Source organism: Hemiscyllium ocellatum, chromosome 12, assembly GCF_020745735.1.
Source record: "Hemiscyllium ocellatum isolate sHemOce1 chromosome 12, sHemOce1.pat.X.cur, whole genome shotgun sequence".
In the NCBI taxonomy this organism is placed as follows: domain Eukaryota; kingdom Metazoa; phylum Chordata; class Chondrichthyes; order Orectolobiformes; family Hemiscylliidae; genus Hemiscyllium; species Hemiscyllium ocellatum.
Window position 1 is genome coordinate 37,787,728 of NC_083412.1, and position 18,993 is coordinate 37,806,720.

An 18,993-nucleotide genomic window follows, 5' to 3' on the forward strand; every position below is an offset into this window, starting at 1 on the left:
GAATGTCTAATTTCCACTACTTAAAGAAAAAAATACAATTTATTTTCCTAACTCTAGTGAACACTAAACAAAAACTATTCACAAATACAAGCCCTCTTTTTCTCAACTACTTACTAGCTGATGCTATAACACACACAAATATTATATAAACTTAATCTCAAGTCCATACAGTCTCTGAAAATGTGTTGCTGGAAAAGCGCAGCAGGTCAGGCAGCATTCATGGAGCAGGAGAGTCGACGTTTCGGGCATGAGCCCTTCTTCAGGAATGAAGAAGGCTCATGCCCGAAACGTCGACTCTCCTGCTCCTTGGATGCTGCCTGACCTGCTGCGCTTTTCCAGCAACACGTTTTCAGCTCTGATCTCCAGCATCTGCAGTCCTCACTTTCTCCATACAGTCTCTGTCTTCTCCATTGTCTTTCATCTGCTGATCTCTCTGGATGGTCGTCTTTCTTTTTACTGCAAGTATGTTTGACGGGAAAAGGTACCTTTCTGATAGAGAGTTCTACTAATTTCTTTGAGAGCAAGATGTTAGATGGGCAGTTAGCTCTCCCGCTGTAAAGCAGTTGCTCTGCTGATTGGTGGCAGTTGTTCTGACCCACTTTCAAAATGCCTGTGTTTTTAATACCCCACAACACCATACCCTCTCATTGGCTGCTGTTGTCAAAACAATAAATTCAAACTTGATTGGGTTTTCATATCCTGATCATAATTTAACTGAAATGGTTAAATCTGAATTGTTGTCAAAACAACAACCAAAACTTAGGTATCCATTTAACAGTCAACTGTTACATGTATCTATTTTAGTACAGCCTATCTCCCAGCCATTCCATTCAGGCAGCTGAGCCTGCACTTCAAATTCACTCCAAAATTCATAGAATACTCTGTTTTAAAGTGAACATACACTCATTCAACTTTGTAACAACACCAATATGTAAGACCTTAAGAAATAGGAGCCGAATTTGAGTATAGGCCTATCATGTCTGCTCCACCTTACGATCTTGGCTGATATCATTCTCCACTCCATTCTCCTGCCTTTTGCTTTGATACCCTGATGAATACAGAGCTATCTATTGCTGTCATAAATACACTTGGTGACTTGGCCTCCACAGCCTCTGCCCAATGAGTTCCATGGCTTCACCACCCTCTCAGTGAAGAAATTCCTCCATATCTCATTTCTACAAGGTCATCCCTTCACTGTGAGGCTGTGCCCTCGGGTCCCCAAGTCTCCTACTACTGGAAACATCATCTTCATGTCTGCTGTATCCTTCACATTTCAGTCACATCCACTTCCTTCCAACCCTTCTAACATCCACTGATTACAGACCCAGCATCTTCCAATGACAAGGTCTTCATCCCAAAATCATTCTCATAAACTTCCTTTTGACCTCCCTCTCTCCCCCCACCGAAACATCCTTCCTCAGGTAAAGGGCCCAAAGCTGCTCACCATACTCCAAATGCAGTCTGACCAGAGTCTTAAACAGCCTGAGCAGCACATTTTTGCTCTTGTATTCTTGCCCTCTCAAAATAAATGTTAACATTGCATTTGCCTTCCTAACTGCCACTAAACCTGCATGTTAACCTTAAGAGAATTCTGAACTGGCACTCCTTCGTTCTTTTGTCCTTCAGATTTCTGAAGCCTTTCCCCATTTAGAAAATAGTCTACACCTCTGTAATTCTTACTAAATTGTATATCCTCACACTTACTCACATGGTATTCCATCTGTCATTTCTTTGCCCACTTTCTGAGCCTATCCATGTTCTCCTGCAGCCTCCCCACACCTTCAACACTACCTGCCCCCCACCTATCTTTGTGTCATCTGCAAACTGAACAACAATGCCCTCCATTCCTTCATTCAGATTGTTAGTGTATAACGTGAATAGTTGTTGTCCCAACACTGACCCCTGCGGAACTCCAATGGTCACCGGCTACTGTTTTGAAAAAGACCCCTTTATCCCTACTCTCTGCATTCTGCCAGTTAGCCAATCCTCTACCCATGCCAGTACCTCGCTCCTAATACCATGGGCTGTTAACTCATTTTGCAGCTTCTGGTGGGGCGCCTTTTCAAAGGCCATCTGGAAATCCAAGTAGCTGACATCCTGTTGTCTAACGTGTTTGTTACCTCCTTGAGAATTCCAATAGAGTTGTCAGGCCTGACCTCCCCCTGACAAAACTGTGCTAACTCAGTCCTATTTTACCATGCACTTCCAAGTACTCTTCAATCTCTTGCTGAATGGACTCTGAAATCTTAGCAACAACTGAGGCCAGGCTAACTGGCCTGTAAGTTTCATCACAAAAAAGAAATTGGTGGAGAAACTCAGCAGGTCTGGCAGCATCTGTGGAATGAAAACAGAGTTACTGTTTCTGTGACTCTGTCAGAACTTTTCTGCAATCCTTGGTTTTGAAGCAATTTTACCCCACACCTTCCTACAGTTTGTCCACAATCAAAAATACAGATAAACACATGGTCTTTATAGCTTCTCAATGATACTGCAAAATGTCAAAACTGCAACAGATTAACTTTTAACAGCATTGATTTGTTTGGGAAATAGGAAGGGAAGTTGGATGATCAACAGTTCAGCAGAAAAGGGATTCAGACGACGAGGTCTGGGGTTCGTGAACAAGATGCAATTAGAGGGGGTAAGAAGGATGATTGGAGAAAGATGCGCATTCCGAACTCAGGCAGCAATCATTCGCTTCTCCTGGATTGCAATATGTACCAAATAGTTTGCTCATTCAAATCACTGTTTACGTGCAAGTGTCGGGTCTATGTGCTAGAATCTCAAGGAGGTGATTGGGGTCTTGGAATAGCTCAGACAGGAAGGTGGGCCATATCATGTGTTGTTGAAGCTCTGAAAAGACCTTTGGTGAGCCTAGCTCTGGTCCTAAGAACTGTGGGATGGACTGCCAGCCAATCAGAGGTCTAAATCCGTGCTGTACGGCAGAGTCAGTGGATAGGCAACTAGTACTAATCCTGGCATGGTACCTGCTTATAATGTATCTTGCTGGATCACAGGCCACAGGTGAGGGCTCTTGGGGGGAGTAAATCTGGCAGAAATGGTGCGGAGTCACTCTCTGTACCCCACACCCAAGTTTCCTAATGATCAAGTTTCTTTTAAAAACAATCTTTGTCATAGCATGCTGATAACCCCACATGGAATTTCTGGATATGTGCCTTACACAGTGAATATCACCTTTCTCTCTCCCCACCCCCAAGCTACCTAGCTTCAGAAAGGGTTGGCCTTTATACAGCCATACTATGTAGGGGTATGGGTGGATTATGCTTTGGCGGGTCAGTGTGGACTTGTTGGGCCGAAGGGCCTATTTCCACACTGTAAGTAATCTAATCTAAATAATATGGCCAATTAAGGGCATCAATTGTCATAGGGCGCGAAGACTTTGGGCCTTCCTACCACAGAGATGGGAACCTGCTTTAATGTTTCTCTCCATCCACCACTACCATTAAACACACCAAAGGGAGGACGGAAGGTTCCAGCCTGTATTCTGTCTCTGTTTTGCAGCTTGGGTTTCTCCACTGGAGAGTTTTCAGGTGTCTGGTTGAACATGCTTGGGTCAGCCCTTGGGGTGAAAAGTATCCTGTTATGAATACGTGACTAGTTACATTTGTCCTCTTTGTGTCTCCATAGGTGGATTTGGTAAATATCGGTGGAAGTGACATAGTGGATGGAAATCATAAACTTACCCTTGGCTTGATCTGGAGTATCATCCTTCACTGGCAGGTAAATAACAATATAATACCCATCATTTGTTTTTATCAATAGTTGGTAATGAAATGACAGGGATTTTTCAGTCATGTTCAGTCAAAATGACTCTGTTGCCACAGCTTTGTGTTACTTCCAGATGTTCCACAGCTGCAACCCAGATTTGTCCACTGTATTTGATGAAAACTGTCTTTGCCAGTTCTGGTTGATTTTGGTGAATGTGTGGACTCGCCTTTTAATCTATCAATTTCTGGTCAGGCAAATGTCCTTTGGCCAAAGTGGTCTGCTCTTTGGCTTGCACCAATGCTGCACAATATCTAATGACTGAAGAAACCAGGCGAGGGGTTTCCTGTGGTTATATCTGACTCTGTGCATAAAGAGTCAGTCAAAGCAAGCTGCTGTCTTAACGTTAGTCAGTGAGGTGGGATTGTTGATTGATCTTAACTTCCTCATCTACTGTCCAATATCATTATCCTCATTGGATGGAATTGTGCAGCTGTGTGAATGTACCCTTTTTGTTTCATGGGCTGGAAGACATTCTTGCAATAATACAGTAGTTTATCAGGTGAAGTGACCTTTAATACAACTCCTTAAAAGTGAAAAACTATACTGAAATACACAGTTTTCCAATTGAAATTTTGAAGGTTGACTTCTCAGTTAATAGCTCAAACACATCAGAGATATTTCATTTCACAGAACTGTGACTGTAGGGAGTACATTATTAACTTTGCATGAGAAAGAGAGTCTGCAATTTATTTTAAGTTGTCAGCAGTCTCATGGCATTTTCAGAAGGAACCACAATGGGTCTCTTATGAGAATTCACTTTTTGGAATATTTGGTGGTATGTTTTTGTTCTTATTGATGTGTCGCCCATTTCTTGGCATTGACACATGAGAGCTGTGTGTGAGCATGGTTTAGAATGTTCCCACTTTTTTTGGAGCTGGTCAGTTGGCAGGTCTGTAAAGCCCAATCTGTGCACAGGGATCTGTTAGATGCATGTGCATGTGGACCTACATATTCACACAGCAGAACTGCATACATTCACTGACCCCACACAGTACAAAATGACGATCTGTCACTCTGAGAAAGACAGGCTTAGACAGGAATACAGGGTTCAAAGGGAAGTTTTAACATTGTTTGTTAGATACTGACCTGGTTCAGGTTCGATTTTTTTTTAAAAAAACAAGAACATCTTCATGAGAAAATTGGAGTGAATGTCTGATGCAATAGCTTGCACTGGATTGAAAGAGTCAGTCTCATTAACCAAATCATGGCCAGCATTAACATTCATGTGAGTTGACAGAAATCTTTTCGTGGTAGAGAAGAGGTTTCCAGAACCTTAAAGTATAAAAAGGAGCTTCTTAATGTATGTGAATCCCTTGTGATAAAACATCACAGCTTTCCATTCAGTGGGGGACTTGAGAATCAGAGGGCACAGGTTTAGGATGTGAGGAGGAAAATGTAAAAGAGCCTTAAGGGGCAACTTTTCCACACAAAGGGAGGTGCATGTGTGGAATAGGCTGCCAGAGGAAGTGGTGGCGGCTGGTACAGTTACAACATTTAAATGGCATCTGGGTGGGTATATGAATAGGAAGGGTTTAGAGGGATATGGGCCACTTGCTGGCAAATGGGACTAGATTAGGTTGTGACATCTGGTCGGCATGGGTGAATTGGACTGAAGGGTCCAAGCTGTACATCTCTCTAACCCTTTTGCTCTGCCCTCTCTACAGGATGTGCAAGTGTTTCGGATATACGTGTTAGTTTTCCATCCTTTATTTCTGCCCAGTTCTTCAACAAAAGCCCAGCAGTATTCCCTGCCCCAGATCACATTGCTCAAGGTCCCTGAGTGGTTGCAAGCTTTTGTCACTATCCATCTCCTGTCAGGCCTTCACAGTGCCCATTGCCAGCTTCAGTGTTGTTATTTGGGTAAAAGAGGCAGAAAGACCAAGGACTGCATCTGAGCCATCTACTGCTACAACATTGTGATGGAGTTTACTATTAGCCCTGCCACTAAGCCCTGGATGATTGATATGGTCAGATGAATTAGGAGGAGTGTTGAGCCTGTCCCACCATTCAGTAAGTTCATGGTTGACCTGATTCAAACCTTAAATCCATATTCCTGCTTAATCCTGCTAATCTTTCACCCTCTTGCTTAACAATAATCTGTCTACATGAGCCTTAAAAATATTATGCTTCCAACACTTTTGTTAGGGAACTTGCAATGTGTGTGTGTGGGTGGGTTGAAAATAAAAGCCTTACCTCTGTTTTAATTAGTAGCCTTTGATTTTGAAATAATAACCCATAGTTCTATATGTCCATGAGGAGAAGCCATTCTCTCTGTAGCTACCCTGTCCTGATCTCTCAAGATTATAAATGCTTCAATGAAGTCACCCCTAACTCGTCCAAACCTGAGAAGATGTAAGCCTTGTTGATCCAACTTTTCGTCAAGGCTATCCCTCCCATTCCAGTATTTAGTGCTGAAGATTTAGTAAATCTTCTCTGATTGCCTTGAACTTTCCCATGTGCCCTGCTATAGCTTTTTAATACCATTTTCTAACATTTTCTCCATGACAGGTTATTAGCTAACTTGTCTGTAGTGTCTGACTTTCTATGAACCTCCCTTTCAAACAAAACAGTGACATTCACTGTCTTCCAACCTCATGGAAATGTTCTAAATCAAGTCACTTTTGGAATTTTATCCCACTCACCCCTTCTGCTAAAACCTTAGGATGAAATCCATCAACCCACAGGTTCAACAATTTGCTCAGCTCCATTTCTTAGGTGATTTTGATTTTTCCTGAATTCCTCTCTCTCTTCCATTTTGTGATGTATCACTAAGATGTAACTTACATCCTCTCTTGTGAAGAATGATGCAAACTACCTCCGATTAATTCTTTGGTCTGCCTTCGAAAGGCAAAACTCTCATTTTGCTAGCACTTGAAATAAAACATCATACTCGCTGTTTTTGTTTTGTTAGCTTTCTCTTGAACTCTAATTGTCCATCCTTATTAATTTAGTGATCACCCTGCTTTGTTTCATATTCTGCCCAATTTTTCAACTTCACATGTGTCTTTGCACAGTTGCTTGCATTCTCTTAATTTGGTCCTACCTTCAATATTTCTGGTTAATCACTGGTGGGTCAGTTCCTTGGAATTTTTCTTGCCTGTTTGAATGTATCGATTTCTTTAAATTGTTTGCTGTTGCATGTCTAATGATCTGTTCTTTGATCTAATATATCAATTCACTTCAGTGAATTCAGCTTTCATGCCCTCATAATTCCCTTTGTGTATTTCAAAATATCATCTTGCAGCTGCTTCTCTCTACCTCAAACTGAATGTTAAATTCCACCATCTTATGGCTACTGCTAACTAGGGGTGCCGTCACAATGGGATCATTAATCAATCCTAGCTCATTGCACTGCTCGAAATCCAGGAGAACCTGCTTTCTGGTTGGCTCCAGAATATGCCATGCTAAGGAACTACCCTGAAAATGTTCTGTGAGCTCTTTGTTTGGGGTTCCTTTGTTCATCTGACCTTTCCAGTCGAAATGTAAATTAAAATCTCCCATGACTATCGCATTTCTGACAAGCTCTTACTATTTCTACCTTGATTCTCCGACCTGTAAAGGGTGAGTTGGAACCCACTATTCCTGCACCCAACTTTGAGACAGGCATTCAGCTGTCTGATCAGATTTGCCCTATGCCACATTGCTTGGATAATAGTGCAAAGTTTCTGCTCTTCGAAGTTCTAGTTTTGGGTTTAATACCTAGCTCCTCATAGTGATTATACAGAACCTCTTTCCTTGTCCTACCGATGCCACTGGTGTCTAGGACCGTGATAACCGTCTTAAACCTTCCACCAAAAGTCTCTCTCTATCCTGGAGCAGTGGACCAAAAACCTAGCAGGTTGTTTGGATGTACACTCTTTGGTGTAGAGAATTGTGGCAGCCCCCTCATTATAGAGTCCCTCACTGCCATCATATTTCTCCTGACTACTCGCCCCCACGTGAGTGACTTCTGAAACCATAACACCATGGTCAGTTTGTACATTCACTCTGCAGCCCTTCCTCTCATCCAGACAAACTGAAAGTATCTCCAATGTGTAGGACAGTTGCAAAGGCTGACACTCCTGTCTGCCTGCCTACTGCGCCCCTTACCTGCCTTGTTTGCCCTCTCACACTCTTGATAGAGTCAAAGAGTTATAGAGATGTACAGCATGGAAACAGACCCTTCGGTCCAACCTGTCCACGCCGACCAGATATCCCAACCCAACGAGTCCCACCTGCCAGCACCTGGCCCATATCTCTCCAAACCCTTCCTATTCATATACCCATCCAAATGCATCTTAAATGTTGCAATTGTACCAGCCTCCACCACATCCTTTGGCAGCTCATTTCATATACGTACCACCCTCTGCGTGAAAAAGTTGCCCCCTTGGTCTCTTTTATATCTTTCCCCTCTCCCCCTAAACCTATGCCCTCTAGTTCTGGACTCCCTGACCCCAGGGAAAAGACTTTGCCTATTTATCCTATCCATGCCCCTCATAATTTTGTAAATCTCTATAAGGTCACCCCTCAGCCTCCGATGCTCCAGGGAAAACAGCCCCAGCCTGTTCAGCCTCTCCCTGTAGCTCAAATCCTCCAACCCTAGCAACATCCTTGTAAATCTTTTCTGAACCCTTTCAAGTTTCACAACATATTTCAGATAGGAAGGAGATCAAAATTGCATGCAATATTCCAACAGTGGCCTAACCAATGTCCTGTACAGCCGCAACATGACCTCCCAACTCCTGTACTCAATACTCTGAACAATAAAGGAAAGGGTACCAGATTCCTCCTTCACTATCCTATCTACCTTCGACTCCACTTTCAAGGAGCTATGAACCTGTACTCCAAGGTCTCTTTGTTCAGCAACACTCCCTAGGACCTTACCATTAAGTGTATAAGTTCTGCTAAGATTTGCTTTCCCAAAATGCAGCACTTCGCATTTATCTGAAATAAACTCGATCTGCCACTTCTCAGCCCATTGGCCCATTTGGTCCAGATCCTGTTGTATTCTGAGGTAACACTGTTCGCTATCCACTACACCTCCAATTTTGGAGTCATCAATAAAGTTACTAGCTTTCCCTCTTATGCTCGCACCCAAATCATTTATGTAAATGGCAAAAAGTAGAGGACCAGCACTGATCCTTGTGGCACTCCACTGGTAACAGGCCTCCAGTCTGAAAAACAACCCTCCACCATCACCCTCTGTCTTCTACCTTTGAGTCAGTTCTGTATCCAAATGGCTAGTTCTCCCTGTATTCCATGAGATCTAACCTTGCTAATCAGTCTCCCATGGTGAACCTTGTCATACGCCTTATTGAAGTCCATATAGATCGCATCTACTGCTCTGCCCTCATCAATCTTCTTTGTTGCTTCTTCAAAAAACTCAATCAAGTTTGTGAGACATGATTTCCCATGCACAAAGCCATGTTGACTATCCCTAATCAGTCCTTGCCTTTCCAAATACATGTACATCCTGTCCCTCAGGATACCCTCCAGCAACTTGCCCACCACTGAGGTCAGGCTCACCGGTCTATAGTTCCCTGGGTTGTCTTTACCGCCCTTCTTAAACAGTGGCACCACGTTTGCAAACCTCCAGTCTTCTGGCACATCACCTGTGACTATCGATGATACAAATATCTCAGCAAGAGGGCCAGCAATCACTTCTCCAGTTTCCCACAGAGTTCTCTGGTACATCTGATCAGGTCCTGGGGATTTATCCACCTTTAACCATTTCAAGACATCCAGCACATCCGTCTCTGTAATATGGACATTTTGCAAGGTATCACCATCTATCTCCCCACAATCTATATCTTGCATATCTTTTTCCACAGTAAATACTGATGCAAAATACTCATTTAGTGTCTCCCCCATTTTCTGTGGCTCCACACAAAGGCCACTTTGTTGATCTTTGAGGGGCCCTATTCTCTCCCTAGTTACCCTTTCGTCCTTAATGTATTTGTAAAAACCCTTTGGATTCTCCTTAATTCTATTTGCCAAAGCTATCTCATGTCCCCGTTTTGCCCTCCTGATTACCCTCTTAAGTATACTCCTACTGCCTTATACTCTTCTAAGGATTCACACGATCTATCCTGTCTATACCTGACATATGCTTCCTTCTTTTTCTTAACCAAACCCTCAATTTCTTTAGTCATCCAGCACTCCCTATACTTACCAGCCTTTCCTTTCACCCTGACAGGAATATACTTTCTGTGGATTCTTGTTATCTCATTTTTGAAGGCTTCCCATTTTCCAGCTGTCCCTTTACCTGCGAACATCTGCCTCCAATCAGCTTTCGAAAGTTCTTGCCTAATACCATCAAAATTGGCCTTTCACCAATTTAGAACTTTAACTTTTAGATCTGGTCTCTCCTTTTCCATCACTATTTTAAAACGAATAGAATTTTGGTTGCTGGCCCCAAAGTGCTCCCCCACTGACACCTCAGTCACCTGCCCTGCCTTATTTCCCAAGAGTAGGTCAAGTTTTGCACCTTTTCTGGTAGGTACATCCACATATTGAATCAGAAAATTGTCTTGTACACACTTAACAAATACCTCTCCATCTAAACCTTTAACACCAAGGCAGGCCCAGTCAATGTATGGAAAGTTAAAATCCCCTACCATATTATTCTTCCAGATAGCTGAGATCTGCTTACAAGTTTGTTTCTCAATTTCCCTCTGACTAATAAGGGGTCTATAATACAATCCCGGTCAGGTGATCATCCCATTATTATTTCTCAGTTCCACCCAAATAACTTCCCTGAATGTATTTCTGAGAATATCCTCTCTCAGCACAGCTGCAATGCTATCCTAATCAAAAATGCCACTCCCCCTCCTCCCTTGCCTCCCTTTCTACCCTCCTGTAACATTTGTATCCTGGAATATTAAGTTACCAGTCCTACCCATCCCTGAGCCATATTTCTCTAATTGCTATGTTATCCCAGTCCCATGTTCCTAACCATGCCCTGAGTTCATCTGCCTTCCCTGTTCGGCCCCTTGCATTGAAATAAATGCAGTTTAGTTTATTAGTCCTACCTTGTCCCTGCCTGCCCTGACTATTTGACTCACTTCTGTTCTCAGCTGTACCCGTCTCAGATGAACCTCTTTCCTCACTATCTCCCTGGGTCCCACCCCGCTGGGTCCCAACCCCACCTTACGAGTTTAAATCCTCCCAAGTAGTTCCAGCAAATTTCCCTGCCGGTATTTTAGTCCCCTTCCAATTTAGGTGCAATCCGTCCTTCTTGTACAGGTCACTTCTACCCCAAAAGATATTCCCATGATCCAAAAATGAGAATCCTTCTCCCATACGCCAACTCCTCAGCCGTGCATTTATCTGCTCTATCCTCGTATTTCTGCCCTCACTAGCTTGTAGCACTGGAAGTAATCGAGATGTTACTACCCTTGAGGACCTCCTTTTTAAATTTCTGCCTAACTCTCTGTAATCACCCTTCAGAATCTCAACCTTTTCCCTTCCAATGTCGTTGATTCTAATGTGGACAATGACCTCCTGCTGGCCCCTCTCCCCCGTGAGAACATTCTGCATCCTCTCTGAGACATCCTTGATCCTGGCACCAGGGAAACAAAACACCATTCTGCTTTTTCCTCTGCTGGCCACAGAAACGTCTGTCTGTACCTCTGACTACAGAATCCCCTAACACAGTTGATCTCTTGGAAGCCAACATATCCCTCATTGCATTAGAGCCAGTCTCAATACCAGAAACTTGGCTGTTCGTGCTATGTTCCCCTGAGAATCCATCACCCCCTACATTTTCCAAAACAGCATACCTGTTTGAAATGGGTAGACCAACAAAAGACTCCTGCCCTAGGTGCCGACCTCTCTTACCCTTCCTGGAGTTAACCCTCTATGTGACTGTATCTGAGACTTTCCCCCCTTCCTGTAACTGCCATCCATCACATACTGCTGGTGTTGCAAATTCCTCATCGTTCCCATCTGTCTCGCCAACCGATCCACTTGATCTGATAAGATTTGCATCCAACAGCATTTATGCCTGATGTAATCCGCAGTAACCTTTAAACTCTCTTTTAAACTCCCACATCTGGCAAGAAGTACATATCACTGCAAAGGCCATTTTTGCCCCTTCACTATCTACAGAACCAGAAAATAACACTGTCTTATTCCTCTACAAACTCTGCACCAGGTCAAATTAATAGCTATGGCTTATATTGTAAGTTTAATCAAGAGACTTATCTCCAAAAACATATAATCAAGAAAGAACACATTCTTTCAAATTCTAACAGCAAAGGTGGTAACTATGCAGGTTCTCTCTCTCTCCTGCACTGTCCTCGCCATGTGCTTCCTTTGTCTGCTCTTTTGCCTTAAAACTGCTGTTGTTTTGACTTTTTTTTCCCCCAAACTTCCAAAACAATGCAACAGCATATAAAACAGTAATTGCTGCTCCTGGAATTCGAGGAAATCACCTCCAACACCTAAAATACCTCAAAAAAATAAAGGGGCAGCTCTTACAGCCAGAAATTTTTCCCATCCTCCATCTTGGATTACCCAGGATCCTGTAACACTGACCATTGTCTCACAACTCACCCTCAACAGATGTGACTGCATCCCAATATGAATAACCGAAGTAGCTTTTCCCCTTCGTGATGCATCACAATGTCTGTAAATCAGTCTCCAGTTCATATACTCTGCGCTGAGGCTGCTTCAACTTCAAACATTTGCCCCTGATGTGTTCACCCTGGATTGACCTGGCATCCAGGAACTCTAACATGCTGCAATTATGATACATCACTTGTACTGACATCCTTTATGTTTTCTAATTCACAATGTTATGTTTAATTTTTAAAATATAATTTTAAGTATGCCAACAATTGTTTTACTAAGTTGAATCTGAGGGATTGAATAAACAATAGTCAAACTCCCTCGATACTCACTGACAAGCTTACTCTTCTGAAGCAGAGTAAAAATCAATTCCTGGTGCTGAAAATTAAAGCAAAAGCATATGTAACGCAACTCTTCTTACCCTTTCACTTGCACAGTCACCTAACCCTTGTACTTTATTGTAAGTCACATTAAATTGACTGGTTTTATATCCTGCAATGCCAATCTGCTTCAGACGTTATGAATCAAAAACTAAAAGTGCTGGATGCACCCAAGTAGCTCTGACAACTGTTATGAAGTTGAAGATGTGTACTGTACCTTTAAAAGAGAGTGAATGCTGTTCTGAACTGAGAGCTTACAGGCACCTGTGCTTTTGACTTGATGGCAGTCCCAGAGTGTACTGGAAAATTGAAAGTATGTGACATTTGGCTGTGAAATGGTTGCTGTTTTGACAACAATTTGAATTTAACCAACCTGTTAAAATTATGCCTCAGCATGCAAAAACCCCATCGAGCTGAATTTATTGTTTTGACAACACTGAACCAGTGAGACGATCTGATGCTGGGGATATAAAAATGTGGATATTTTGAAAATTGGAGAGGGAGCGCTGCCATTGAGAGAGACCCAAGAGATTAGAAAACACTCTTTATCAAAGGTACCTTTTCATATGAAACATACTCATCGTAAAAAGACAGAAGAAGACCTAGGGAGACCTTCAGCCGGAAGAGTGAAGTCACAGAAGATGACAGTGGCTATGTGGTTTTGTAATTAAGTTGGTGTAATTTTAGTAAGGGCTTATTGGAACTGCGTATTGTTATAGAGTTGGAGGCACGTGATAAGCAGTTAAAAACAAGGGGGTCATAGAGTTGTGAAAATTTGTTGCTTAATGTTCACTTTTAGAGTTGAAAAAATTGATGTTATTCTCATTAAATAGTGGAATTTTGGAGTTCTCTGTCATTCTTACTTCAACAGATTACAAAGTAAGGTGAGCTTTTCTGGGAGTTTGGTTTAAATAACAAGGATTCACTGCCTTGTCGTAACACAACATAATTGGAGAGAGCAACTGAGTCTACTTTGAATCATATCTGATACTTTGGAAAGGAACAGCAGTGGAAATGGATGGGTTTTCCACTGTTGGAAAAGGGAGAGGAAGAATTGGAATGGAATGAACGGTTAGAGTATAAGGGAGTTTAAAGATCAAAGGTGTCATGTGTCAAAACGTGGATTGGTAATGGTTGTGATGACAAAGCAGAGAATTGGTCTAGAGGTGAATAGTAGAATACTGGTCAGCTTTGACTGAAGACAATACTTGGAAAGATTAGAATCTCTCCTGTGCGGAAGTAGGCTATTTGACCCATTGACTCCATTTGATCCTCTGAAGACCATCCCACCAAGAACTTGCAATTCCCATTGCCATTCAACCTTGCCTGTACGTCTTTGGATTGTGGGAGGAGACGGGAGCACCCGGAGGAAACCCATGCAGTTACAGGATGAACGTGCCAACTCCACACACAGTTGTCTGAGGCTGGAATCAATCCCCTGTTCTTGGTGCTGTAAGGCAGCAGTGCTAACCACTGAGCAACTGTGCAGCCCTTGGATCCAGAGATGGGAAAGAAATAAATATACAAATGGAGGATAAAATACAATTTAATAATTTGCTTGTATTAATTTATTAATACAATATTGTGCAAGGTTTGTGAAGGTTTTACAATATAGTATTTACTGAGGAAATTTAATCAGTACCATGTGAACAACGCGAGCAGCACAACAAATGACTATCTCTGCACAACCTAGTCTGGGAAGGAGTTGTGTTCTGGTTAAGGATAAGATTTGTACCTCCAGTCATGAATCAGAGGCCAGGTGTGAGTATTAGTTGTATTAATTTGTTGGCAATAAATCATCACAAATATCCATTTTAACAGCAGGATGAAGAATTTTTATTTGCTTTCATTAATATTTAAGGTTAGGGGAGAAATAAAAGCTGTGCTGGAAGTGTGCAATACAGTTGAATTTGGACTATATATTATGTCGAGTTATATAGATGTATGGAGATGAATGACGATAAAATATAGCAATGATTGTATGGAGCTTGGTAATCTGTACATATTGGAAAGTTGGGCTCTCAGCCTTGCGCTATGTGTTTATGACAATGTTTCATCTGATTTTTTATATTTGGGGTTGAAGAAAGCTGTTCAATGATGTGCACATTTAATTTAAATTATGTACTCAATCTTCAAAAATGATCTAAATTATGTTTTACAACTTTGGATGAATTTTCCCTCACGGTTGCATCACCTGATTTGTTAGCTGCCTGCTACAATAGGGTTAGCCACATTTGCAGTAAATTTTAAAGAAAGGACGCTTTGTTCCATTTGCTGCTGGAATCTAGTTTCTGAATGTTTCTGTACCTGCGCACTGAGCATCCTGTGAGTCTTCATTTACATCATTGTTGCTGAAGCCTTCAGTTAGCTAGCAAGAACACCCATGACGTACCAGAGACAGAAGCAATCATGTCAAAGGTCAATGGGAGAATGGGAATCTGTTTCATGCATCATGTAACTGGACATAGTTTGGGTGTGGAGGTCCAGTCATTGAGATCAGAACATCTTCATGTCTCACAATGCTTGTGACTTATTCAGTTCCCTTAACAACCAAGGACCAGGTCATGTTTGTGCTCACCACTTCACTGCAGGAACGGTTACAGAGTTTTGCTCAATAACCTCGATAATAAGATGGCTCCTCTGGATCCTTGAAAACCATTGTTGCATTAAGTTCTGACAGAATGGGATCCTTCTCGGTTACTGTTTGTAAGATTTGTCTCAATGCCTTTGTTTCTCTCATCACACATGCAGTCTAACCTGCTGAGTATTTTGAGCAAGTTGTGGATGCATGCCTGATGAGCACGCAATATATCTGAAGAATTCCCCATCAGAGGTTTTTCAAGTCTGATTCTCAGAACGCTACACTGAACCAACATGATTTCCCCTGCTCAGTGTCTTACAATAGTCTTCCGCCAAAAGTTTCTGAAAAAGAGTTCTATTTTAATGCCCATAGTGCAAACTAGTTGGTGGTTATACAGCGGTGGGCCTCTAGCCTTTAGGATGAAAGAGACTCCCAAAGCTTCTGAAATGGCCTCAGCGATAATGGTAGTTTCTGTCTAACTCTTCTTTCAGAAGTGTACGGCATATCAATTGCTAACCTTCCTCTGGGGTGAGACTTTGCCCTGATTTTCAAATGGGTTTCAAACAATTGAAGGGCCCACATGGGGGTTCTGAGACTGAACCTGTTGGTGGTGATACCAGGGTCTCAATCTCCTGGAAACAACTTACCAATCAATTACTTCTGTAAATGATGGACTTCTGTTACTGCAGCTCAGTCAAAAAGCTGGAAGCTCTGGAATCTTGAAGGCCATCAAGACTGGTGTGCACTATTGAGTTAGATGGTGGAAACCAAGGATGTTTTGATATAAAAATGACTTTGAAAGTATACTTTGGAAGAACCAATTCCTCGGGCCAAAGCCAATAGATCCCATGGAACAATGGAGAAAAATTTCCAGATGAATTGTCTGGACTGCCAATGTTACTTTACTGCCTGCAACCTACTCCAATGTTCAGTCTGCCCAAAGCTGGAAAGATGACCCCTAATTAGAGCCAATACAATGTTAATCAGCTTTCTGCTTCTGTCAACTGAGCAGGCAATGCACTGTCTACTTTTCCTGGAAACATTCTCTGGGCACAATAGTGTAGCTGTTTCCTATTATTTTTGTCCCCACTTGCGAACAGAGGTTCAACCCTTTTAACAGATGAAGTGGAAAGATGAGAAGTTCCTCTTAACTCATGATGTTGATCAAATTAACAATGTATGAAGTAACTTTTGTGGACAATAATATTTTTAATAATGTAGTAGAGATAATATTTGAAGAACAGAATTATGTGCTTTGAGAGTATTTGTCTTTTCTGTAACCCTGCTAAGAGATTTTCTTTTAAACTCTGATGACCTGAAGTAAAATGCTTGATTTTGTTCTCATCAGAAGTGTCCTAAGTTGCTATTACAGAAGGTGTAACACTTGCTGAATCACCACTTTGCTCCAAACTAGGCACTTTACACCTTCTGGACTTCATATTGAATTCAACGCCTTCACATTGTGAACCATCTTCCATTTCTGCCTTTTCTTTTAGCTTGTTACAGTCTGTTATCATGTCCTCTTCGCTGTGACCACCCTGCTTCCCCCCCCCCCCCCCCCCAAAACTATCCACATCCCAATGGGACTGTCTATCCTTTCCAGCCTGGCAGAAGACACACCATTGTTCTGCCATTCTCACATTCTGATCACTCAGTCTGAACTATGAACATCCTTTCTCCCCAGCACCCTACATGCACTAGCCCCCTCCCACCACTTCGCCCCTAAACTATCATGCAAATGCTGTGCCCTCCACACTTCACCAGCTCTGATGAAGAATCATCTAGACTTTAAATGTTGTCTTGCTCTCTCTCCATGGATTTTGCCTGACCTGCTGTCATTTCCAGCATTTGTTGTTTTCAGTACAGATTCCAGCATATACTGTAATTTGCTGTCCAAGGTCCCAAACTCATCTTCCAAGTGAAGCAGCATTTCACTTGTACTACTTTCAATCAAGCTGACTGCATTCGGTGCTCGCAATGTGGTCTCCTTTCCATTGACAAGACCCAACACCGATTAGGTAACCATTTTATGGGACGTGTCTCTCTGGAGGAATGAAGCTAACTGTGCAGTTGCTTGCCATTTCACGAAAGCATGCCTTGCTGTCTTGCTAACATTTCTGTCCTGGGTCAGCTGCAATATTTAAATGAAGTACATTATAAGTGTGAAGAACAAAACCTCATCTCAATTGAATATTGATATTCTGGGGCTGCAATAACTTCATAAACTGACGATGTTATGTACTGTCAATTTTGCTTAGATTCCATCCCTCTTCCCCCAAGCACCCCTCTCCTACAATGGTGTCATGTTTGTATCTAGGTTACTTCCTGCGTAGTAGAAAAGACCAACTCTCTCCCTTTCACCCACTTGCATCTACACCATCTGTCCTCTTGCTCCTCCTCTGTCCCTCTCAACAGTAATTAAAATAAAATGCATTTTCTAATATCTTTGAGTTCTGATGTGAAGTCATTCTGGGCTCAAAGTGTTAATTTTGTGTCTGTTGTTACAGATGCTGCCAGGCCTGTAATGGACCTGCTGAGTTTTGCCAATATTTTCTCTGTTGCAGATTTTCAGCATCTGCATTATTTTCTTTTTGTTCATTTTATGCTTTGAGTTTGCAAATAGCCATTTAAGCATCAGGTTCATAGAATCCTTCATCTAATTGATACCACAACCATAGAATCGTTGATTTGATCAGTGATGTTAGATGATCCTCAGTGAAATTACTTGCGAAGAACAGATGAATATTTCCTTGTGCTTAGTATTTTGCTCTTATGGCCACCTCTATATTTTTAATTTAATGCCAGTCATAAAATTGAACTCGTTTGCTCAGGCTTACAAAGGTACCTGAATCTCAATACACTCTGTAGATGGGAATGTACAAATGGATAGAGTCAACAAGTGTGGAAAAAATGTAGCAAATGGATTTCAATGTGGAGAAGCTTAAATTCATTCAAATGCTGTCCAAAAAGTGAGCAGGGGAGAAGCAAATAGTTCTGAGTACTCAAATCGCTAAAAGTGATCAGAAAGGTTAATGCCATTTTGACCTTTGCATTTAAGATCTTGGAGCACAATACGAAAATTTAAAATATTTCAATTCCATAGAGCTTTGGTTAGTCCACATCTAGAATGCTGTATGTAGTTTGGGTACCATATGTTAGGAAGGAATTATTAGTCTCTGGGGATCCAGCACAAATAATACTGAGGTTTAACAAGCTATATTATGAGCATGGTTTTGATAAATTTAGTTTATATTAGCTTGAATTTAGAAGGTTGAACTGAAGGGTGATCTAATTAAGATGTTTAAAATGATCAAGGGATTCAACAGCTTTTGGAGGAATGCTTAATGTACTTGTGCAAGTCATGTACTATTTAGTGTTCTGGCATGCTGTATCTCTGCTGTAAGTGCCTTATGTGGGCAGTAAGTGGGAGTCATTAAACATACCCCACTTGAAACAGAGTGGTGTGGCTGAAAACGTGTGCCCTTTGAGAACTGTAAGAGAACCAGCTGTTCTGAAAAAGATAGCAAAGACTGTCCACTGGATTTTCAGAGCTATAAATAGGCAGCCACTGAAAGAAATAAAAAGAAATGGCTGTGAATTTTCCACTCTCTGCTCCTGTAGAAGTGATGAGAGAGAGAATTGGAATATTTTCTCATTTTGGTAGCAAAACAGTGAAATAGTACTTAGTAAATAAGG

General features: G+C 41.8%; 1 protein-coding gene across 6 annotated transcripts in view; it reads left to right on the plus strand.

Annotated features, from left to right (window-relative positions):
* dmd (dystrophin) overlaps window positions 1–18,993 on the plus strand; it is a 1,983,095-nt gene that overhangs the window by 556,416 nt on the left and 1,407,686 nt on the right. For all 6 annotated transcript variants that reach the window (XM_060833515.1, XM_060833512.1, XM_060833514.1 and 3 more), the window contains exon 5: window positions 3,646–3,738. In XM_060833515.1, the coding sequence (XP_060689498.1) occupies window positions 3,646–3,738 (93 nt within the window). The remainder of the gene's footprint in view (window positions 1–3,645; window positions 3,739–18,993) is intronic.